Source organism: Zootermopsis nevadensis, unplaced genomic scaffold (genome assembly GCF_977971745.1).
Source record: "Zootermopsis nevadensis isolate Lab colony 2312 unplaced genomic scaffold, Znev_1.0 Znev_ptg000013l, whole genome shotgun sequence".
Classification (NCBI taxonomy): domain Eukaryota; kingdom Metazoa; phylum Arthropoda; class Insecta; order Blattodea; family Termopsidae; genus Zootermopsis; species Zootermopsis nevadensis.
The window spans coordinates 16,706,188-16,730,630 of record NW_028259145.1 but is presented as its reverse complement, the minus strand read 5'-3'; the positions used below and the strand labels follow the sequence as shown (position 1 = coordinate 16,730,630).

Here is a 24,443-nt window from a genome sequence, read left to right as displayed (position 1 = left end):
TCTCCGCAGTAGTAGTCCTTTAAATTCATCAGAGGACCTCCCAAGCACGAGGCCGCCATCTCTGCAAGCAGGTATGATGACCTTGATATTTGAAAGTTTGGTTTCCGACACAATCTTAAAAATATGTAGGTAAACGTGTGGTTCTAAGATTACGGAAAACCAGTTTCTAGTTGTCTAATTTTATGTCTCCACGTTGAAGACTATTAACCAATATTATATCATTTAATTTTAATGAATTCCTCTGACACTGGTTTACAGTAAACAGTCACACAGAATGAGATTAAGCAAACAATTTTTTAATATAAATTGAAACACCTTTTTATGTAAACCGACCTTCAACGTGCTACTTAGCTGTGACAAAAAATAATATTACTTTCTCCATTCTGAAGGCCGAGGGGGTTCTCTGATACTTAGCCTGTAAAAGCACGTGAAATGAATATGTGAAAAGGTTTACATCGTTCTTACAAGACATTTGGCAACGAGATCGGATGTCCTTTAAGAGGCAAAAGAATTACTGGTATCGACCTTATTGTAAGCAGCTCCACTTACTTCAGTGGGATTCCTAGATTTTTTGCCTATGATATGCGTCAGCTTTGAGTGCCTGAGCCACAAAAGTATTTAGTTCCCCGGAGGCAAAAATTACAACCGAAGCATGTTGCTACTTTACAGCCTACATGTAATATTACCTGTAATTTAGCCTTTACGTTCATGTGTAAATGGTATAATCATATTTCTATTATTTTTTTTTTTGAAAAAAAGCAACAAATATGATTTGTCATAACATTCCGAAAATTCATTTTCGTTTCCTGACCGTGCTGTACTTAGGTCTTGCAGCCGTTTGCCTTGGCACCGGATAATTTCTTCACGTAAACAGCGCCAACGAACGGACGACAGCCTGCACAGCTGCGTCTGCAAGATGTGGCGTTCAAAGAAACTGGTCCCAGCAAAGTTAATTTAATTATCCATATCTTTAAATGTTCATATTTGTGTTAATATTGGCGAAATTTCAACATCTACAACATAATTCTTCGGAACCCTACGCCCTATTTTTAAGTTTACAATGTTAATTAGCTTCTCTCATTATCACTTGAAAGAAAACTTAAAATAGACTATGTACTCTGTGTGACTACAGAGAAGCAATGGCATATTAATTAAACACTCTTTCAGTGAAGCAGTCCCGAAATTAACACGTCCTTACAGTGGCAACTATATGCGTCACCCGATTTAATATCCAGTAACTGTACTTAGCGCGTAAAGTGCATTGTGGATTTCGTATGATTCCCAGAGCGAACAGCAATTATTTCCGTAAACAGAATTTTGTTCTTAAAACAAAACTATGCAAATAAGGAAAGTCATTTGCTCGAATTCGTGTAGGATATGCTGAGAATGTTGAAGTCTTCTGCAAATCTGCTGATGAAGAAGAATTGAAAAGTGTATCTGGTTTTCTCATGTGGTTGATGTTTAAGTATCATTATTAAAGACAAGTTTTAACGCACAAGACTAAATCCTTATTCTTAATTAGGGATTTTACAGACGTGTGAAACTCAATCACTTCAGTCGTAACCACAAACAAACACTGCTTTCGGCTGACTATGGCCATGACGGGCAGCATGCAACAATACTATATTCAGTCAGAATCACGTGGTAGCCGACGTAACTTATATCAGTGTACATATATATAGGCAAGTATATATAATTGCCGTGTACGTGTAATTTTCAGTGTCATTCACAAAAGTTTCCTTAACAGCGGCACAGAAGACGAAAGGAACAATTGAATCACTTCGTTTTGATCATGTCATTGTGGCGGTCGAGAATATAAGAAGGGAAAATCGTAATGTTCAAGTTCAGTTTTTAATAACTACGGCATTCATGTACTCAGCACATCTTTGGGCATTTTTCATGTTTTCTAAAATAATTTATTACAGAAGTTCTGTACTCTTAAGTAATTTCGTAGTTCGAAAGGGAACATACGCAGATAAGATTAGTAATATTTTGTAACCGGTGATGTGACTGCGATAACTTTTTTAAATATCATTTTCAAAGTGCACGTTCTGAGCTACTGATTTTGAGGTTTTAGTTGTTGGATTTGTGTTAGCGTTGACGATGTTTTTATCAGGAATTGTGCTTGCTTTATGCATTAACAGTCTTGTATATGTAGGACGAGCTGCGTCGTTTAATAATCTGACGAATCACAGCATTAACGATGCCGGCGTCTCGGATCTCCTGTTGTCCACAGTGAGTACCTGCTTATATTTCGGATTTGACAATGTGAGGGAAAATATATGCAGGGAGGAAGGTAGTTTCGTCATAACTTTTGTAGGCAACATTAAATAAAGTCCTGTATAAATCATAAGATCTCCCGTACGGCGTTCATAGTTACTAGTGTTCCTGTATTTAACAATTTCATACCAACTTTTACGAAACCAGAGACATTTACATCTGTAAATAATATCGCTAAAAACTGCGCTTAAGTCAAATAAGCTCCCATATAAGGGAATCTGCGTAAATGATCACGATGTAGTGTGTTATTTTTGTTAATTTCTGATAAATATAGCACGATTAAATACGTGTTCTTTTTTCCTGTTGTGGTGGAAGCATCGCTACAATGTCGTCTGCATTACGGCTTTAAGTGGTAAGACCGCCAAGGAAAATGGTTTCTACTTTAAAGTATTTTTATATGCTTTATACTCGTTTGAGAAGATTTTTAATATTTTTGTGTTGTTAATTGTTGAATTATAATTTTTAGTGTACTATTAGAATACAAATATTAATTCCAGGAAAAATGACTTTGTCTGGAAGCCACATCAATTCTATTCAACCCATGTGTTAAGATTATCGTGGCTAAAATACATACTATTAGGAAATCTAAGTAGGCTAGGATATTATTATTATTATTATCCCATGTATTCACCACTTTATGGGGTATGTACTTCCATGTACCCGAGACAGACCTTGTCCCTAAGGTACATAGGGCAGCGGCTTTAGAGTGGTTGGAAAGAGAGAGTGTTGTAGAGAGGTTGGAAAGGGAGAGTGTTAGAGTGAGGTTGTATTGTGGAAGAGTGTTGAGGAGAGTGTGAGTCAGGATGTAGAAGTGAGTTGCCAGCGATATGCTGTTGCGGACATTGGTGGAGTCGAGTGAGTGGAGCCAACGAGAGGTCTGGTGCGACGCCGAGTTAAATGTAGTGTGGGTCGGCGTTGCGACCTTGGATTGTCAACCCTGATTTATTCACGTCAAATTAAATCAGATACAGAGGTCTGCACATGCAGTCATCTCTCTACAACAACAACACACTCGAGTCTCTGTGCGCACACACACACATTCTCTCGCTCTGTCCATCGAGTCTATCTGGTCCCCGAGCTCCGCTCTTCACACTCTTCTCCTACACGTCGGCCCGTAGCACCCCACTGGACACACGCTGGCCCCTCGGCCGCCCCGGTCCACGTACCCGGTGCTTGCTCACGCAGCCGACCCGTCCTTACTCGGCGTCGGCTCGTAGCACCCCACTGGACACTCGCTGGCCCCTCGGCCGCCCCGGTCCACGTACCCGGTGATTGCTCACGCAGCCGACCCGTCCATACTCGGCGTCGGCTCGTAGCACCCCACTAGTACATAGGGCAGCAGCTATTTCCGGGATATTATTATTATTATTATTATTATTATTATATTACATTCATTTTTCTTCCCAGATTAAATTAAAAATAACGAACCAAAACTACAGCACACAGCGATAATGAAACAACATTTCAGTTTCTTTGCGATTCCTGAAAAATTCTTACTTTTGATAGAATTATTTCTGCATTTTAAAAACTCATTTAACCATTTTCATGGTTGATGTCTTGATATGTAGGTTTTATGCCGAGAAGGTTATTTCAATTAAAATATGAATCAAAGAAACACATGGGACGACCCAAAAGACGATGGTTTAGCCAGTTACTAGAAGACGACGAAGAGAGGAAAGATTTGACATGAAATCGAAAAGTGAAGACTTAAGATTATGCATTTCTTTCCCAGCCTGAGCTGATCTGGAAATATGGTTACCCAGTAGAGAAACATGTTGTGCAAACTGAAGATGGATACCTGCTTACACACTTTCGTATTCCCCATGGACGGTCCGGTGCCACTACAAGAGGGGGGCGTCCAGTCATCCTCCAGCACGGAATATTAAGTGCCTCTGATATATGGATCCTTATGGGACGAGAGAAATCCCTAGGTAATGGCAGATTTTGTTTTATTCTCATTGACTTTCAATAAACATAAAATAAGTTAAATTAATAAGATCCAAAATTCTTATTTTTCTGCTTCTTTCAGAACGTTTAACCAGATAGTATGCTTATTTCCATCAGCATATTACCTTCATTGTTATACACTGTGAAGTTTCGTCGCAGTTTACGATAAGTTACATTATTTTAGAATACTAGTCATTCAAAGCAAGCACAGACAACATAATTTATGTTTTGAATGATACCTTTCTTAATTTGTTCATTTATAACATTCTGCCATACGGTCGGTCTGGTTTATGAATTAGTGATTAGAAATTATTATGTATTGAGGTATTATGTCTAGACTAGATAAACATGTTAGAACAGGGAGTCAAAGAAACAGACAGAAAATATTTCGTGTAATAATATATTGACATTTGATGCATAAAATTAATAGAAGCAGATTTCTGTCTTCTGGGTTGTTGCGCCGTGTAGTATGGTAGATGTTAACCAATGTTTCTGAGGTCATACTGCCTCCGTCATCAGGGTGATTCATCGTTGGTTAACATCTACCAGACTACACAGCGTAACAACCCAAAAGACGGAAATCTTCATACTCGCCGCTGTTAAAACCTCAAATCTTACTTAATAGAAGCAGTCAATTTTTGGGAAGGAGATAACATATGATAGAATTAGCTAAAATAACAAATTTTAACTTCCTTCCTGGTCTTTTTCATATTAAATTTAATTTATAATACTTTACCAAAACAGAAATTTACATCTGACAGTCGCTGTCACTCCAGTCATCACTTTGATTACGTAATCGCTTCATTTTTAAACGTTTTGTGGATTATGTGACATTCTTCAGCAAACAGCTGACTTGCCAATTCACATCAGTATTCTCAGGATTATTCAACTCTTCATACTTCAGGATTCATTCTGGCAGATGCTGGCTATGACGTTTGGTTGACAAACATCCGAGGAAACAGGCACTCGCGGAAACACGTGACCTTATCACCTGACAATGCCAAGTTTTGGGATTTCAGGTGGGTTTAATTCCTTTTTCAATACAAGCAAAGTATCTGATTTTCAGCTGCAAGTTGCAGTTTTTCGTTGTGTATTTTGAATTAATAAGTACTTAGAGAAAAGTCACAAACATCTGCCTCTTTTTGTAACACGATGTGCCATATACTGCTCCTGTTACTTTGATCATTCATTAGCTTTTATATTAATATACCTTAAACGCAAAAATCCTCAGCACGATGCACTTCTTAGGTATTGTACAATAAATTATTATATTATCTTTATTACAGTTGGCATGAAATGGGATACTTCGATATTCCAGCTACAATTGACCATATCTTTGCTACTACAGGACAGAAGGTATACTACATTGGTCATTCAATGGGTACTACCATATTGTTTGTGATGACTTCAACCCGACCCGAATACAACGAGAAGTTAAGGCTAGCGACTGCTCTTGCACCCGTTGCTTTCCTCTGGAATCTACGCCATAGACTTCTAAAACCCCTGATTCCAGTCAGCAGACAGATAGGAGTATGTTCCTTAGCTTTTATGTGTGTTTGTGTGTGCAACGTTTCAGAGGTACTTGCTGCCTCCATCGTTATGGTAATGAGTTGTTGGTGGCAGCAAGCAGCTCTGAAACACTCATAAACTTTTACGATGCTACAGCGCACTACAACCCAGAAGACCTCAAATCATACAAAATAATTTTAAATAAGATTTGAGGTTTTCACAGCAGTGAGTATGAACATTTCCGTCTTCTGGGTTGTTGCGCTATGTAGTCTGGTCGATGTTTACCAACGTTTCAGAGGTCATACTGTCTCCATCATCAGGGCGATGAGTATGAAGATTTCTGTCTTCTGGGTTGTTGCGCTGTGTAGTCTGGTCGATGTTTACCAACGTTTCAGAGGTCATACTGCCTCCATCATCAGGGCGATGAGTATGAAGATTTCTGTCTTCTGGGTTGTTGCGCTGTGTAGTCTGGTCGATGTTTACCAACGTTTCAGAGGTCATACTGCCTCCGTCATCAGGGCGATGAGTATTAACATTTCTGTCTTCTGGGTTGTTGCGCTGTGTAGTATGGTCGATGTTTACCAACGTTTCAGAGGTCATACTGCCTCCGTCATCAGGGCGATGAGTATGAAGATTTCTGTCTTCTGGGTTGTTGCGCTGTGTAGTATGGTCGATGTTTACCAACGTTTCAGAGGTCATACTGCCTCCGTCATCAGGGCGATGAGTATTAACATTTCTGTCTTCTGGGTTGTTGCGCTGTGTAGTCTGGTCGATGTTTACCAACGTTTCAGAGGTCATACTGCCTCCGTCATCAGGGCGATGAGTATGAAGATTTCTGTCTTCTGGGTTGTTGCGTTGTGTAGTCTGGTCGATGTTTACCAACGTTTCAGAGGTCATACTGCGATTCATCGCCCTGATGACAGAGGCAGTATGACCTCAGAAACGTTGGTAAACATCGACCAGACTACACAGCGCAACAACCCAGAAGACAGAAATCTTCAATTTAAAATAAGTTTGTTAAGTTAGCCTAACATTTTCCATTAAATGATACATGACCATATCACAGTACTTCCGTAATCATCAAATAATGAATCAACCACTGTATAAGGTTTCATGCAAAGTCTGGGGTAGAAATGTTTTCTTATTAGCACTTATCGTGAGTGCATTGTAGTAGCGTGGATCTACCACTAAACCATTAACTCCAGACTTAAAATCCAGTTGATAACCACTTAGTACAGGAAGTAAAATCTCCTGTCCCCTTATGATAAAGGTTAATAAGAAGTAATGTATTGTGTTGCTTTGTTCTAAGTGTACATTTTGATTGAACACTGGTTGTGGCTGTTAATTTAAAGAACATTCGCATTTCACCTGCATGTGTCATTATATACAAGTAGGTCAAGATTCAAATTCATTCTCTTGCTAAGGTGAAAAATTAAAATAATCATAAAATTTTGAATATAAAATTACATAAACGTGTTGTCTCTGTGGTAGCCTTGACCATACAATAAAAATTATAACCATCGTATTTAAATGAATATTTGTGTTATTTTTTTATAGTATGCACTGGAACAAACAGGAACGTGGGAATTATTTCCATACAGCACAAAATTTGCAAATTTCGTAGGACATCTGTGTCATGATGGGGCTCCTACACAGCTACTTTGTGTTCTAGCGTATTTCTTGGCCTATGGAGATGATAGTGAACGAGTGAACAAGGTATATTATCAGATAATATTTGGTTATAATTTAGACTTTTCGATGTAGAACAGAAATGTATAAATGTTAACCTGACCAAGAGTTAATATTTAACTTCTGTACAATGTACGAGTAAACTGAGTTCACATGGACTGACACGAGATAAAGAAGTCAAGAGCACTAAAGGAGACTAACTCTTTTTATCTCCTCTGTAACATTTAAATGTGGATATTTACAAACCATTCCACCATTTTTTATCTTTAAAAAGTCACAAACCTACTTCCATTTCAAGCTTTACTAGATAGAAATATTTCCTTTTCTGGAAGCTGATAGTCACTCAAGTGGTAGATGCATCATCTTCTTCACAAGAAACCGCCATTGGACCCTATTGATCCTATCCTGAGCCAGCTGAATTCAGTTACCATCTTCACACCGTCCCTCCTTAAGATATATTTTTATATTATGCTCTCAGTCATATTTATTTCAAGTGGTAACTTCACTTCAGGTTTTCTGATAAAAATTAAATCTTCCATTGTACCCTATTTTCACAGTATGTAACAGAAAGAAGTGATAAAAGAAATAAAGTCAAGGAATTCAACGTTGTCTTAAAGAAGCAAAAAAAAGTGCCTGTTCAGCTGAGAGGGTGTGAGAAATATGGATCAATGAACAGATTTTCTAACATAATTCCCCACCTGACCAGATGTTATAAATGCTTCTTTGTGATGTCTGCAGACTCTGCTGCCTATTTACTTCTCTCATCTTATCGCTGGAACTTCTGCAAAATCTGTTGAACACTACGCACAAATTGTAAGATCAGGTAAGTGACAACGCATGAAACTAATGATATATCAAAAATATTTAATCTCTTAGTTCATGACAGCACTCTGTTACACATTTTATGATGCTTAATTCAGAATCTCAAACTAAAATTGTTCTGAAATGGACCATAAAACTTGGTTTGGCATTTTCAAAGAATCTCATTACAATGTTGTCTCACTTATATGCAGACTCTCTTCTTCTTCTTCTATGGCTCTCCAGTCTGTATTCGGTCCATGGCCTCCTCAGTTCTTCTCTTCCATTCGCTCCTCTGTTAGGTCCGTCTGTCTGAGGCTTTGATTGAGGTTTCAAAACATCTTCCTTTTTACAGTGCAAGGTTGTTAGCCTTGCGACCAACCCCCAACCTGGAGGATCAGGGTACCTGTCTTAGTCTGACTCTCCCCCTCGACCAATCTGGCTAGGGAGGCCCTACCAGTAGCTATGCTACCGCCAGCATAGCTATGCAGACTCTCAATATGGATAATTACAGGCAGCAAGGCCCCTATATAATGCAGTTATGACACAAAATATTCACTTCTTTTCCTCAACTTCTGAGAGTATGTCAAATTGGTTAACGCTTCTGTTCATACTGAGGAGGTGCTGAAACCAAATCTCTGCTGTGTGATGATTGAAATTTCTATGAATGTTATCAGTCCCTCCAGGAGAAGGCACAGTAGAAGAATGACAATGTTGACTATATAAATATTTCATACATGTTATTTACTGCTTATATAGTGATTTTGTTCCTCCTCAAAATACTGAACATTACAATGAGTATTTTATTTCTTTCTGTATCTTTTTCAGGTAAATTTCGGGAATTTGATTATGGACCAACAAGGAACATGGTACATTATAGACAAACTGAACCTCCCAACTATAATCTGAAGAACATAACTGCACCTGTAGCCTTATATTATGGCACAGGAGATCTACTTGTCAGTCCAGAGGTGAGTTAATCAGAAGTGTCTTGTCATATTATAAATTCCACCAGAATATTGTTTAATGTACCAGTATGCTAATGTTTCCAGTTCTTTATGTTATTATTAAATTTAAACAATTTTATCCCATGTAAGATTTGAGGTTTTCACAGCGGTGAGTATGAAGATTTCTGTCTTCTGGGTTGTTGCGCTGTGTAGTCTGGTACATGTTAACCAACGTTTCAGAGGTCATACTGCCTCCATCATCAGGGCGATGAATCGCAGTATGACCTCTGAAACATTGGTTAACATCTACCAGACTACACAGTGCAACAACCCAAAAGACAGAAATCTTCAATTTTATCTCAGTACCATAAATGAAATAATCTGCTTTTCATTTAAGTTATAAATTTATAGTCAAAAGCAATAGGTACACATGCACCCCTGTAGTTCTCAAAGAAGAATCCTGTGTAGTTTACTCCATGTAATGATTTTAATGTCTGTTTTCTTCCATTCCCTCTAGGTCTTCCTCACTTCTTCCTCTTAATCCTCCCTCCTATTCAATTCATCCCACTAATTGATGTCAGAACTCATTTGACCTGAGTGTTTATACACCAACATTTAAATAAAATGTGAATAGTTCATTCCACAGTTAAAGAATAATATCAGTGTGGAAGAATATCTGTTTTTAACAAGACATAGTTGGTCCATATCTGCATAAAACACTGGTACATACCCCATGTATTTTCTTATTTGTATATTTATGATTTATGCCACATGCTTCATAGTTATGGTATAATGTTACTCAACAGTAAATATTTTCAGTCTTTTTTTTTTCCATTTCTTTTAGTAGTCAAAGTATTCTGCATGGTAAGGCCTGATTCTTTCTCATTTCTGATAGAAATATTCCATTTCACCTAAATTTCAGGAACAACAATATTGAACTAAATGTTATAATTAGAAGTCAATTTATGTTCAAGCTGAGTATTCAAATAGTGGATGTATTAAGAAATTCTCCTTTATTTTGATAATAATAATCTTAGATGAAAGGGCAGTTAAGTTGTTGGTTATAAATGAAATGAGATTTACTGTCTGTAATCAAATTCAATTTTATGATATCCTTGACTATAAAATCTATCATTCCATGTCTGCTGTGTGATTGCAGGGTGTCCGACACCTGTCAGATCAGTTACCTCATCTGGTGGGTATGACACGAATTCCACCTCCAAAGTTCAATCACATAGATTTTATATTGGCAAATGATGCTAAGCATCTTGTCTTTGACCGTATTCTGAACCTTATGACTGTTTACTGATGACACTGGATAAAAAGATTTTAAAGGGGGGGGGTTCTGGATATTTAATGTCCTTTATAGACTTTGAGCCAGTAATACCAAATATGTCGACAAATATTCTGTAGCATATAGGGTTTTTCTCTCAGAAATAAGCAAATAAACTTCCTAATGTTTAGGAATTTAGAGCTTCTATTTACTATAATGCTAGAGCTGATGGAGAAAATGCAATTGTAAATGTTTCTTTACTTTCTCTTAGGATAATATGTAACACATTAAAGGCAAATAAATCTGTAACAAATTGTTTCCACATTTATTTACTTTTAACACTATGTAACAGAAATGGAAACTGTACATAAATTGTTTCCCTTTTTATTTGCATATGTACCTAATTGCAGCTTCTCTCTTACATTTCCAGCATAGTTAGATTCTATTTTCCCTGGTAGTGTTTCTCCACAGTAGAAATATGTTGAGATCTTTCACCATGCCTATTACTGATGCATCCAAGGTTTTTGGAAAAGTATTTGTGTGAGAATGAAGTATGTTTTCAATGACATGTTTGGCATAATTCTGTAAACTTCAACATTTGTTATAAACCCCACAAGGCTGTTATCTTCATGGTAATAAAGACAAGGTTGCAGAGCCTTTCGAGAGATCATACTCTAGTTATCCAATTATTTGAGACATTCATCCTATATACTGTATTAAAAGACAGCACTTTCCAGAAGAAGACATTCAACAGCTGATATATTCCACTGAAATAGGTTGTTGAAAGAAGAAAATAATATAATCAAGAGACATCCAGCTTTCAGAGAGTCAGAAAAATATTTTGGGTGTGTAGACACAAGGTATAGCACATAATGAGACTGGATATCCAGATCATGTAAAGCATAGCAATGAATGTTCAAGTATTGGGACAAACATTTCTATCCACAGAACATGCCTGGTAAAATAATTGTGAAAGTAGTGATAAATGAAGGTGTTTGGCAAGGTTCTATATAGTTTGTCTTGTTCTCCTTTAAACATATATTTATATATAATCATAGAATAGAAAAGGAGGGTAGCTCCTGGAGTATTGTTTGGAATGAAGATCCTCTAAACATTTTATTGGATAAAGATAATTAAGTCATCATCCAAGAAACCAAAGATCAGTTTCAGAGGTAGTTTTTAGGTTATGAGAAATATGCAATGAATAAAATTTTAGATTTTAGTGCTGAAAACTAAAATGATGGCTGATACAGGAAATGACTGGCAGAACAAATGTTCTACTACAAGATAATGTAACAGAACACTTTGGATACACGAAATATTCTGACTGTGAAGTTATGTGATAGTGAAAGACATAACAAGTAAATTACACGTTTTTCATGCTTCATTTGGTTTCATCAAATATGACAGAAATGAAATGTTATGGCTGGACAATAATTATTGTGTGGAAATAAAAGGAGAGTCAGAAGAATGACGTGTAGGAGTACAATACAGGCAGCAGTTTTTAATACACAGAGAATGTAATGGGCAAAATAAATTGAAAAATAAAAATCTCCAGAGTAATATGTATTAGAATCACATAGCGAAACAATTTTAAAATATAAATAAAATTGTTGAAAATCCTTGCACTTTGACAGCAAAGAGAAGTTAAAACAATAGTTTACATGATCGCAGACAGCAAAGTCCAAAGATTGTATCTGCTACAGAGAAGAGAAATTAACATGCATTTCCAGCACGAACGATCTTCGATCGTTGGAACCAACCAGGACGAAGCTGTACATATTTATGAGCATTATAGTCTGTGGTCATAGATAACCTTTGGCGAAGCAATATATCGAAGTTGGGAGGTGTGTGACCGTAATATTTGTTTTATTTTATTCCTGTTTATCAAAGTTTGTATGATGTGAAACCGTTCACTATGTTGCGAAGAATTGGTATGAATTTGCGTAAGAAGCCTTTTGCAGAAATTACAGTTCGTAAGTAATTTGCTGTATAATGCTTGGTTAGTTTATGCTACGAGCTGTATATACGTAAGTAGGTTTATTACTGCCACAGGTTGGTCATTGAAGTGCTTGAGGTAATGGAAGAAACAAATTTACAACAGTGGAGACCACACTTTGATACCTCAGTTCCTGAGTTGTTTTGTCAGACTGAACTGGGAGCTAGTTTAGTTTGCTAAACCACTATCTTGTTGACTGAGGTTGTACTGCTACTTAACAAAGAACACTTATTGATTCTTTTGTTTTAGAATGCAGGTGTGCAACACTTCAAGGAAATGCCGAAGCAAAGCACAGAAGAAGTCTGTTGTTCACCAAAGAAAAGGAACGACAACAGAAAAATATAGGAAGGATAGAAAAAATTGAAGTACAGTATGTGGGGACTCCTGAAGATGTAACGTTAATGATGAACAAGGGCATCTCTACCCCATTTAATTGTGCCCAACGTAAACATTTTATTAATCCCTTCATACTTTATGTGTATATTTTTCCTTGGAAACGAAAATATATTTTACAAATATACACATGTGTTACAGACATGTCTGAGATGCTTATGCAGCGTTCAGCATTGGCCCTGATAGATGACACAACGCTGTGGGATATGAATCGTCCATTGGAGGCTGATTGCCAGCTCCGACTCTTACATTTCAGAGATTCTGATCCATACCACGTGAACAAAGCTTTCTGGAGATCTTGTTCTATGCTTCTAGGAGCTTTAGCTGAAAATGTCTTCAGAGAAAATATTCATGTTGATCTACATAGTTTTCCATCACCAACTGGTTTGTTGCCATTTTTGCCTTATTATATTGAGTAAGGATGAGAGAAGCATGGAGAATATAAATGTTTAGGAAATTATACACAAGACTAGGGAGTCATGCTCATCATGCTTTACCTTGCATTTTGGAGAACAACAGATAATATTCCATGGATAATTATGTTAATAATTAATCTTCCTTATTTTCTCAGCCATTCCAGACTAAATGAGACAGCTGAAAATCTTAAATATTATTATTTGGAATTTCCTGTTTCATCACTACTTCATTTATCACACACAGTTCTTACTGCTGTTATCATTGAAATGCTGAAGAGAGTTCTTGCATGTGAGAATGTTTGTGGCCAAGCTTGTTAATAGATCCTACTACTCTGAAACCCTCAGTGAATGCATGTTTCTCATATTGCTCTGTTTTTAACCTAGTTTTCTCAATGTAAAAGGAAAGACAGGCATATAGAATCATGACTGAGTGATTTTGTGTGTGTGTGTGTCTGTCTGACTGAGAAATGTTTCAAGCATTGGATATGTTTTATGAAACTTGTTATGAAGGCATTACCATTGTATTAGTGTGAATGAGATGAGAACATCGGTTCCATTTAATTTAGGGTCCTAAAATTTTGTATTGTAGAATTTGTAAATTATGAACATTTTGATAAGGTCATAATTTATAAGTTAATTTGGCAGCTGCATGGGTATTATATTTAGTTTTTCATTTCATAGTGACAACTAAGTAAATATTGCAGCTAAGAATATGAAATTTAATATGGAGACAGATTATAAATACAGATACAATTCCCAGCTTCTCATTTTAACTCCTGAAACTTCATCTTCTTTCCTTGTTTGAGATCGTCAGTTAGCTGTATCCGTCTTCTTCCCAGTCCTCGCTTTCCTTCAACCTGGCCTTCGATGATATCACTCAGTAATCCATTCCTTCTCATAATATGTCCCAGCCAGTTAGCTTTCCTTCGTGTAATCGCCTGCAGAATGTTTCTTTGCTCGTTGACTCTTCGTTGGTCACTCGATCCGTCCACCTGATCTTCTCTATTCTTCTCCAACACCACATTTCAAAACTCTCCAGGTATTTCTGTTCCTTCTTCCTGAGTGTCCAAGTCTCTGCTCCATACAGCGCGACACTCCATACGTAAGACTTCACTAGTTTCTTCTTCATCTCCAAGCCCAACTTCCTAGTGAGAAGTATCCTCTTCTTGACGAAAGCTGCCTTGGCCATGGCTATCCTTGCTTTTACTTCCTTGGTGCATAGGGCGTCCGTCGTGACTATGCTTCCCAAGTACTTAAAATGCTCCACATTCTCCATCTGTTGGTTTCCAACTACCACGTTCAATGGTTCTGCTCTTGGTGCTATCCTCATTACCTTTGTTTTTCAGTGTTGATTTCCATTCCACACTCTACCTGTTTCCACTAACTTGTCCATCATGTTCTGTAATTCCTCCTCTTCCTTCGCCAATACTACTAAGTCGTCTGCATACTTTACAGTCGTTATCACTCTTCCTCCAATTTTGAAGTCTCCTGTTCCCTCCAGAGCTTCCTTGGCAAGCCATTCCCCGTACAAGTTAAAAAGAATTGGTGATAAGCAGCATCCCTGTCTTACACCTCTACCTATCTCAACACTGTTGGTGTCTCCTGAGTCCAGTCTCACTTTGACTAATTTATTCACAAAAATAGATACCTATATGTATTACAGATTTATAATTTCTGTTAGCCTCTTTACATAAATGGGAGTATTTAAAGGAAAGTAGGTATATAAGCTCTTCCTAAAACTTCTTATATTACTTTTGTTTCCACTTCTGCTTTCAATGTGTAAAGTGTTATTATTCTTTGTAAATGAAGCTCATGTGTTGTGTGTTTTTAAGAAGAGGAAGTGCTGAGGTACTATAGATAATTTGTTTCTTCCTTTCTTTGCAGTGAAGACTGGCAGTTTTGTATATGATGTGAACATAGGCCTAGATAATTGGCAGCCTGTGCAGGTGGGCATTTATGTGTGTTTGCGCACACATGTATAAAATGTGTCCAAATCATTGGACTGTATTATATTTTGCTGAGGCTCCAAAATATGAGGAATTTTTATTAATAACTGTTAAACTAGTGTCCATTAGTTAGTAGTTTTGTATTATTGATGTTGTATGTCTTTTAATGAATCCAATAGTCACAGAAAACATTTTGTGTCAGAATTATCTGGTATGTTGGCAGAAATATATGCATGTAAAGAGTACCTGCATGTTTTTATGTTGTTAGCAGAAATGAAATATTTTTTGGAAGTATTTATTAGCAAATGCATTTTTAATAGTGTATTGTGTAATAATTTGTAGACAAGAATGTGTTGTATATATTATACCTCTAATATACTCTCTGTTGTTCTTTGCCGCAGACGTAAAGTTTATCATTATGCATAGGTTATGCAACCAACATGTGTTATCACCATCAGTGGATGTAAATAAAGTTATGCTAATGTAAAATAATGCCATTTTGTTACATTTCCTGTGGAAAGTGTGATTAAATACACTTTTTTATCAGGAGGTTAGCCTCACAATATATTGGATGTATGTTGATAGCCATAATATATTTATAATTTCCTTTGCAGGATGAGCTCCGCATAATGTCTGCTCAGATGGTGAATTTGTGCCAGAAGAATCTCAAATTTGAGAGACTTGAAGTAAATATAGACTTGGCTCTAGAGATGTTTAAAGACAACAAATACAAGACAGAACAAATTCCACATATTGCGTCACAAATATCAGATAGTAAGCATGTAGATATGTTTATGATTTTTCATTCAGCTTTCATTTATCCACACTTTTTTATGCTTAGATTCTGAATCTGTTTTAAGCATGCAAAGTGAAAAAGTTGGTGTCTTGATTTGTAAAGCAACTTTGAAGCTAATCACAGCCACAATGGTACAAAGACTATACTGTACATAATTTTATTAATGTAAACTAGAAAGAAATGTTTCATAACATCAGAATATCAAACACTCTTTATTCTGTATAATTACAATATTAGGGGTTTTGGAGCCTGTAATAAAATTCATGAAGGCTCCAGCACATGACATGATGTATATATCATGAGAATTTCCATGAATGATGAGCTTTGTGTTAATACACTGCTATATTCTGACTATACACTCAACTTGTGGTTTTAAAGTCTTTCTTTATCTTGTGCTCAATATTACTGATGATTGTGTCAATTTTGACATGCAAGGAATGCAAGTATTTATAATTTTTTGTAGGAAAAACGGTAGTTTTATATCGTGTAGGAGACCATGTAGATTTGAGCAGAGGCCCCATGGTGGCGGACACCAGTTTTGTGGGGAAATGCACTGTAACAGCGGTAAGTATTTAATGTTTAGTCATTACAGCAAAAATATAACCTGTTTTCCTCTTTTATGATGACAGTTTTTTAGAAGTCAGGTTTACTTAAGTTACTCTTTCAAGAATGCATTTTCAGATATTACTCTTTATACAAGTGACTTGTGGAATTATTCCATGCATCATATACAGGCTTGAAACAAATTAATGACCTGAGACCGTAAAGTGCTATGCCTCAGATATGAAGTGAGATAGGTGGGTAGGCTGTTCTTAGTATACAGATTCAGTAAATGGACATAAAAAAAGATCTCTTTCCAATTCATATTCATGTGTTTGTTGCTAAGACAGAGGTAGATAACGTGCCATAACATTATCAGAATATTTGCAACTGCAACAAAAATTTTAAACATTGTTTTTTATTTTAGGTTCATAAAATTGAGACTAATCAAGGAATACTTTATCGATTCCAAGGTGTAGCACTGCCCAAAGGCTTTTTGGTGAGTTTAAGTGTTTACAAATGGACATTCAGTGTTGATGCATTTTGAATAATATTGTGGTGTATGAACAGATATTTTTATTATATACAGTAGTAACCTCAAATATTTTATCTAATTATGTTTTAGTTGGGTACCTTACATATCCATTTATTTTACTTCTATCTTATAATAACAGGAAATTTTAATTTCCAGCTGAATCATTTTGCATATGGAATTCTTGAGGACAGAGCAAGAAAGTTGGTAAGTAATTAGTCTTTATGCAAGTCACTCTTGATATCTCTGTGACTAAAAAGGTCTTGTAAATATTTTGTTCTGAGAGTGATTCATGGTTGTGATCTTACAGGGCGGTCCATGTAACTTGCTGTGCAGTACCACCAGTTCTTTGTACTATCCTATCACAGACATTTTTCCAGCTCTCAAATACACCCTGCAAATGAATAAAGAGTTTCATATTTGTAGGAAGGTTTCGAAAGAACCCCTATTCTTACTCTGTCCACTGTCCTGTCGGTGAGCCAACCAGGAAGTTACACGGGCTTTGCTGTGCTCTTGTGTATCAGTTTGACAGATTTTCACACAAATGATTTTTGTATGTGCCTTAAACTTGAACTTCTACATTAACATGTCAGCATTTTACAATTTTTTTTCTCCAGAATCCTGGTCGACTTCCCGGTGCACCTTCTAACATATCTGACATGTTCCAGCCAACCTCAGAAGCTATGTCTTTGTAGATATGAAGCACGGTTATCAACCACAGAACTTACATGCAAATGAGAAACTCTCTTGAAAGTAAGCATATGGTTTTCCTGTCTATAACAAATAAAACTTGTAACAATAATAAATATCTGGTCTTAGAAAATTAATTTATTGAACCAAAAGTAACATTTTGATAGTTATCCCTTTTATCTGACCTCTGACTTTTGAAATCACTGTATAAAGAGAACATTTATTTCTTAATGTTTAAGAAATTATGTAATGTTCAGGAAGAACTGCATATCGTTTAACCAATTGTTTAAGCAATTAAGAATATGCTACTGAGCAGCACAGTTGAGAATTAATCTGGTTTAAGAGATACAGGACATTTAACATTGTGCAATAACTTATTTCAAATCATGGTGGTGACGCCATCTGAAAAAAGAGAAGACCTGGTGACAGACCATGCACGTGATGGATAGATCTAGTTACAAGAGTAGATGACAAGACTGGAGTATATTACATGAAATGCAAGAATGGGTGGATATAGGCAGTTCAAGACTCCTGTGTAGAAATTACATAAGAAAAAAGAAGTCTTAATATATGATTTATGTATTTATGGTTTATTTACTGACAGTATTAGTAGCTCAGATTATAGGATAATTAATGAACAATGAATTGGAGAATGAAAGATGTAAGTGTGGCCTAATTGAGGGCATTTTCTCAGGTGCCACAGCATGGAGGAACGGAGGGAAATGAAGTTTGTAGATGGTTGGAAAGAAAAAGTCTTATTACTGAACTGAATAATAATAAATATGTAAATACAATTTTTGGCATGTTATTTAATTGAATATGCCTACTCATTATCTTGACAGGTAAGATAAAAATATATTTTAAATGTTACTACAAGGCACAAACTTTAAAATGTTGCACAGTAATATGCGGAAAATTGTAGATGCTGCCATGAAATGTTAGGTGCCATGGCAACCTGGTATCTTTGATCTGTGCTGGCCTCTTTACATACCCATTTACACGCTGAAATCGGTTATCGTTATAGACTTAAAACAGAGAAAAGTGCATGAAGAAAACCTTTGGAACTTTAGTATACTTCACTTTTCAATCTTGTTAAGTGGACTTACTTATAAATTATGCCAAAATAATACTGATAAATCAAAACAGGAAGAATGCAACTAAGAATTAAATCATGTAGTCCAGGGATTCAAAATCTGTGGCCTGACTGTGCTTTGCTCAATGCTGTATTACCCTGTATGGTGTGTTGCGCTCTGTTCCATGCTGAAACCTAAGAAGCTGCTAGTGGCATCAGCAAAAAAGCCCCATGTATAATATCTGTATTCGCTGAATTTTTAAGTGTCTCTATTGTGATACCAGAAAAATTTCTTTTTGTATGATTTGAGATTTTCACAGCGGTAACTATGAAGATTTCTTTTTACCTTACACATGTATATGTCCCTGCAGCAACCACAATGATAATCAGTAGCAGAAATCCTATGAGAAATTCCAGTACATAGATCTCATTTCCAAAATATTTAAACAGTTGGGCTGACATAGGGTCGTCCATCAGGTACACGAATGGTGCATGTGTCACTACACAGAAAATAATAACATGCAGTCAGTTGAGTTTCAGATGGTTACAATGAACTACATAGAACAAACCTATATGAAGAGAAATGTATGATGCACCCTTATTTTGATATTCCAGATATTAGTTTCATATATCTAAATGTGTTAGCAGAGCTGTTGAGTTGCCTTTAAGCCTGTTAATTAATCAATACAATATTTCATGGCTTCATATACACTGCCTGATGAAAAGTATCCGGACAAATACTAGGAGTCTTAAGGTAACTAATTATATAATTATAAGCTGAAGAAGGTTCAACATTGCAAACACCAAAGCTTGCCATTGAACTTAGATCTCTGCCATTTTAGATCCACATGACCTATTTCCCTAAGGTACATTTTACTATTACCATTCATCTTGTTCTTGGTCTTCCAGCTGGCTGCTTTCCAAGAAACTTCCCCCACCAAAAAGTAATATGTATTTCTTGTTTCCCCTATCCATGTCACATGTCCACCTCATTATAATAGATTATCCTTGTGCAAAATACTATTTCCAATGTGTGATTTAACAAACTACCACCATATTGATAGAAATCTCAGTTTGATGATACATATATTCTACCTTCAACCAGAATCCAGTTTGTGATCCATTCAAAATTGAGATGTGGCTCTCGTATGAAACACTTCCATTCTCCAGCATGTGAGGGCTTTACATGCTGAAGCTCTTCAGTGTCCACCTACAAATTTAAAATTTTAAAAAGTCAGTATCATAGTTTTGACCAACAATTACCACAATTCGGACATACTTCTGAGATATATGTTTAAATTATTGAAGTTACTAATTTCAAAGCTGTATTTTGAGGTAATTTTATAAAACAATTTTGTTACAAAACTGTGAGGTTAAAATGTTGAAACATGTACAAAACATTTATGCGTTACTGAATTCCTTTAATGTAGTCTAATTAAATTATGTTTTGAAGATTATAACAGTAATATTAAATTAACAGGATATACATAATGACATGAAACTAACAAAGGTAGTTTATCAAGAAGTAGCAGTTATTGGATAATAGAAGACCATTAGCCTTATTACAGACACAGGAAGGACATTGTAATAGAATCAATACAGACAAACTAATTACTCATAATCATCCAAACATTTATCTTACAAGACAAGCAAAATGTAAACATAGATTTCAATACTAGTGAGTAACGTCAACGTACCCTGTTCATATGGACCTGTCGTCAGACAGAACACTAAATACATAAATAAATAAATAATTTCCACTAACTGAGGAAATTTAAGAGATGTGGCTTCAAGACTGAGTTCAGACAGTATTGGTTATTATGTGGAAGTATTTTAATGTTATGTAAATCAGTTTTGCTGATGTACATTTAAAATTTTACTAGGAAACCAAAATCTTCCCAGTCTGCAAAAGAAGAAAAGTTTAATAGTCTGCTGTCAGATACAAAGAGAAGGGAAATAATTACAGGAAATGTGTTAATTTAAGAAGATCAAGACTCCTGTTCCAAGCCTACAAAGGTTCAGTTTCACTCACTGTTGCTGATGTGGTAAGTCCATAATCCTTCCACAGTACACTGTTAAATTCCCACTTCTGGGTGAGATCTTTGTATATGTAGCCAAGTACTTTGTTGTGACATGGTAGTGTTATTTGTTGATCTTCTGTTGCTGAGATTGTTGGAGTTTGAGGTTTCACAGCCAAAGATATAACATTGATGATAACACGGGACCCAGGTTCTTGGAACAGCATACATGTGTATACACCAGAGTCACGTGGATCTGTGTTGTTTATTACTGAAATAATGTAATTGAGTACTGTGTTGGATAAAGAAATAATGAGTTGCCTTTAAGATTGTAAGTAATTCTTCCAAGTAGTGTTAGCTGAGAAGTACAAACAGAATGTACTAAATAAATTCAGTTTCTGGAAATGTCTTGTGTAATTTTATAAAGTTTTTCCTTCCAAGATTCAACATTTCTCAGGCTGTGAAGAAAGTTGCATTTCATGTTTTTAAAGCTGTGAAAACCTCAAATCCTATATAAATAACATGTATACATTACCCATGTTGCCATTATCTTTTATAATGTCTCTTATTCCATCTGGGCTGACAGTCACACCATTCAAATCCCATTTAGTTACTGATGTAGGAGCCTCAGTTTGAACCCGGTCCAGAGCTTCCTGATGACACATCAACTCAACTTGCGTTCCCTGAAGTGTTTGTAAGCTTTGGTGTTCTTTTCTGAGGAGATTTTGTAAATATTCCTTTGTGTCTGAAATTATTTTTAGAAAGAAATAGCTACAAATATGCATATTAATGTCATGAAAGTAAAGTTTAGTTTTCCAAAAGGAAAATGTCAGTGGGACAACAAAGAGAATCTTTATTTTATTTAACCTTTTGACTGAATCATTTAAATGGTCAAGAGGAAAAATTGATAATTTGCTTTGTGTTCAGGGCTGAGCAAGCATATTATAAAATCTCTGTGCTTGAATAATCATTGATGACTGACAAGAAGTTAAAACAATAGATTTAGTTAAGTACCTAAATGAATATGTAATTTTAGAACCCAAAGATTTGCACAAAATAGCACTGCCACTGAAACATTCTGTGTCACTTCAATCCAATCCTTACAATCCTGACTTAAAACATTAAAGGCAAATATAGTTTACCAGAAAAAACAGTATTGGGAGTTGTGATATTAAGGCAGATATTTCATGTCTGAGTTAGTTTTTATTATCTTAGAAATGATGTTTCTGTGGAATGTTTAGTGTAGCTGTTTCATTAATAGATACAACAAAAACAAACAGTGATCTGTAATCTGATTTTGTGGTCAGATAACTAATAAAATATACAGAAAGATGATAGTTAAGTATGGTGATAATTGTATTAGCTAGAGGAAAGTTTGTGGATGGATAGAAAGATTCAAAGTAGGGGAAATCAGTATAGTTGATGACATGTATCCCAAGTGTCCATTGTCTGTAAGAGGCAGTGACATCAAGGATCACTCATCACGTCCAGAACAAACTAAGATTCTGCACTGTTGAAATTGCATCTGAAAGTGTTCTTCATATGAATAATTGGTATGAAATTCATAAAAACTAACCAGAAGCATTATTTGATATCACTGACCAATATTTTACTTCTTAGCTTCAGTTTTATTACATATGTAATATCCTACCTGGTGAGATTTCTCCACATTTGAAATTATTGCAGTCACCTTCCAGTGTGCTGTCCCCAGTACAGTCTTCACCATACACATTAGGGACAGGATTTGTACAGGTGCGTGTCTGTATTCCATCCCCACCACCACATGTGACGCTGCATGTCCAAGGACTCCACTCTGACCATCCACCATTCCTGGGCTCACCATCAATATCTGTACACAAACATTTTTATCATCTTAATCAAATAAAGTATGTGAAGCTATCTAACGTATGCTGCTAATTACAATAACAAAATGTGGGAAACCCATATTATATTGGAAGGGATTTTTAAGTGAAAAGTAGGAATGTGTCAGTTAAACTGCTTAATTCAAAATAGAAATTTTCATTTATTTTGATTAAAATAAAGTGTCTCATGAACTGACCTTCAGGATCACAGTTTGCAGACCAGGTGATTTCCCCATTCTCTGCACCCAGAGAAAACCAGTAGAATAACATTGGTTCATGGTGGTACCATTGAAGTAATGTCTCTCCATTTCTCTTCACAGAGAAGTTTGTTTCATCGTAACTATCAACAGTGTATACAATAAAATATTTTAAAGCATTTTTTCATGGAGTTTATATCCTGAATGAAAAATATGAATTAAATATATTTTCCCAGTAGTGTGATTTACATACAACTTCATATGAAAGTTGTATGTTGCAAGTTCACTTGTGTGCTTTTGTCATCAATATTAAGGTGGTAGCCGTGCAAACAGTGGGTAGACCTACTGCCATTCCTTTATTGAATTCAGTGTTATATATGGAAAACTGCCTTAATCATAGATTGAATTCAGTAGTTATGAAATTTAAACAGAAGGAATTGGACCCTGTGAGGTCTAATTTATGAAAATGTGTTGCCCTCAAAAGATTAATTTTTTGTTATATTGGTGTTTATTGTTAACTTTCAATAAAAATTGTTATTCTTTTGTATTTTGCCAAGAAACTCAAAATTTATTGCATTTTCCTTGTTGCAAGTGAGTACCAGCCACTTTCTTTCATAAACAAGAAATTTTTAAAAGAACTTATGGTATTATATTAATTTGGGTGTTTATGTTGGGAAGTTCCCAAGTGCATAGGCCTCATAGCAAATATATCTGAATTTGAGAAGTCTGTGAGGTGGAATCCTTTACCACAATGACCATAGTTCTTTGCTTATCCTGAATAAAAATACACTATTTAAGTACACACCTGATATGAAATACTGTCCACTTGTCTTTATATATCATGGGTCCATCAATCTTAGTTTTTGTTATTGTTTTCATGTCCTTCCCTGTTTGTTTGATGAAATACATTCGATTTCCAGCATCCCCTATTGACAGACCATAGTAATCTCCCAGACCTAATAAAAACAGTGTATTAAAAATAAATATAGAAATCAGGAAAATTATAAAATTCTGGGTGAAATCTTATTGAAAATAAAGTATCAAAATACTGTACTCCATTGATAAAATTAATGAAGAACAAAATGGATTCTGCAAAAGAGTATCCCATTGTGATGGTTATTTCTCTAAAAACAGCACATCACAAATTCAATTTATTATGACTTTTCCACAGGGGAAGCCAGCTGGTGACTGTATTGGAAATAACCATGATCTTTTTCCAGAGAGTCTATGAGAAATTAGTGAGTGAATATTCAGAGGGAATTTGTGGACATTTGAAGGCATTTAATGTGAGGCAGGTGTTGCTTTTCATGACCATCTTATTGTACAATCTGATGAGAAGTCTATTTTTCATCGCTTTTCAACAAATATTTGTGTATTATTAACCTGTAGGATTTGAGGTTTTCACAGTGGTGAGTATGAATATTGCTGTCTTCTGGGTTGTTGCGCCGTGTAGTATGGTCGATGTTTACCAACGTTTCAGAGGTCATGCTGCCTCCATCATCAGGACTTTGACATTCACATAAGATATTTGTGGGAAAA

General features: G+C 35.8%; 3 protein-coding genes across 5 annotated transcripts in view; 2 read left to right on the top strand and 1 right to left on the bottom strand.

Moving 5' to 3' along the window:
• The first annotated feature begins 1,698 nt into the window (after positions 1-1,698).
• On the top strand, positions 1,699-10,761 carry LOC147873910 (lipase 3-like). The gene is made up of 8 exons (XM_087348759.1): positions 1,699-2,235; positions 4,013-4,211; positions 5,132-5,246; positions 5,514-5,757; positions 7,294-7,452; positions 8,164-8,248; positions 9,052-9,194; positions 10,330-10,761. Exons 1-8 carry the CDS (start codon positions 2,104-2,106, stop codon positions 10,477-10,479), a joined length of 1,227 nt encoding a protein of 408 aa, XP_087204885.1. The 5' UTR covers positions 1,699-2,103; the 3' UTR covers positions 10,480-10,761.
• Positions 10,762-12,239: 1,478 nt separating this feature from the next.
• mRpL39 (mitochondrial ribosomal protein L39) lies at positions 12,240-21,250 on the top strand. Of its 3 annotated transcripts, XR_002545723.2 has the most exons (11): positions 12,240-12,419; positions 12,692-12,886; positions 12,977-13,219; positions 15,136-15,197; positions 15,812-15,971; positions 16,457-16,557; positions 16,961-17,032; positions 17,225-17,272; positions 17,683-17,818; positions 18,450-18,597; positions 20,711-21,250. XR_002545723.2 is itself a non-coding variant. In XM_022079862.2 (9 exons), the coding sequence occupies exons 1-9, from the start codon at positions 12,362-12,364 to the stop codon at positions 17,758-17,760; spliced, it is 1,017 nt and encodes a 338-aa protein (XP_021935554.1). In that variant the 5' UTR covers positions 12,240-12,361; the 3' UTR covers positions 17,761-17,892. The 3 variants fall into 3 exon arrangements, 1 of the variants encoding a protein (XP_021935554.1); XR_002545724.2 differs by lacking the exon at positions 18,450-18,597; XM_022079862.2 differs by lacking the exons at positions 18,450-18,597; positions 20,711-21,250 and having other exon boundaries at positions 17,683-17,892.
• LOC110837571 (uncharacterized) overlaps positions 17,872-24,443 on the bottom strand; it is a 26,261-nt gene continuing 19,689 nt past the window's right edge. The window contains exons 17-24 of the mRNA XM_087348751.1: positions 23,710-23,860; positions 22,905-23,047; positions 22,497-22,694; positions 21,381-21,590; positions 20,860-21,116; positions 19,923-20,037; positions 19,174-19,327; positions 17,872-18,157 (exon numbers count right to left, since the gene is read on the bottom strand). Coding sequence (XP_087204877.1) covers positions 18,130-18,157; positions 19,174-19,327; positions 19,923-20,037; positions 20,860-21,116; positions 21,381-21,590; positions 22,497-22,694; positions 22,905-23,047; positions 23,710-23,860 — 1,256 coding nt within the window. The 3' untranslated portion in view covers positions 17,872-18,129. The remainder of the gene's footprint in view (positions 18,158-19,173; positions 19,328-19,922; positions 20,038-20,859; positions 21,117-21,380; positions 21,591-22,496; positions 22,695-22,904; positions 23,048-23,709; positions 23,861-24,443) is intronic.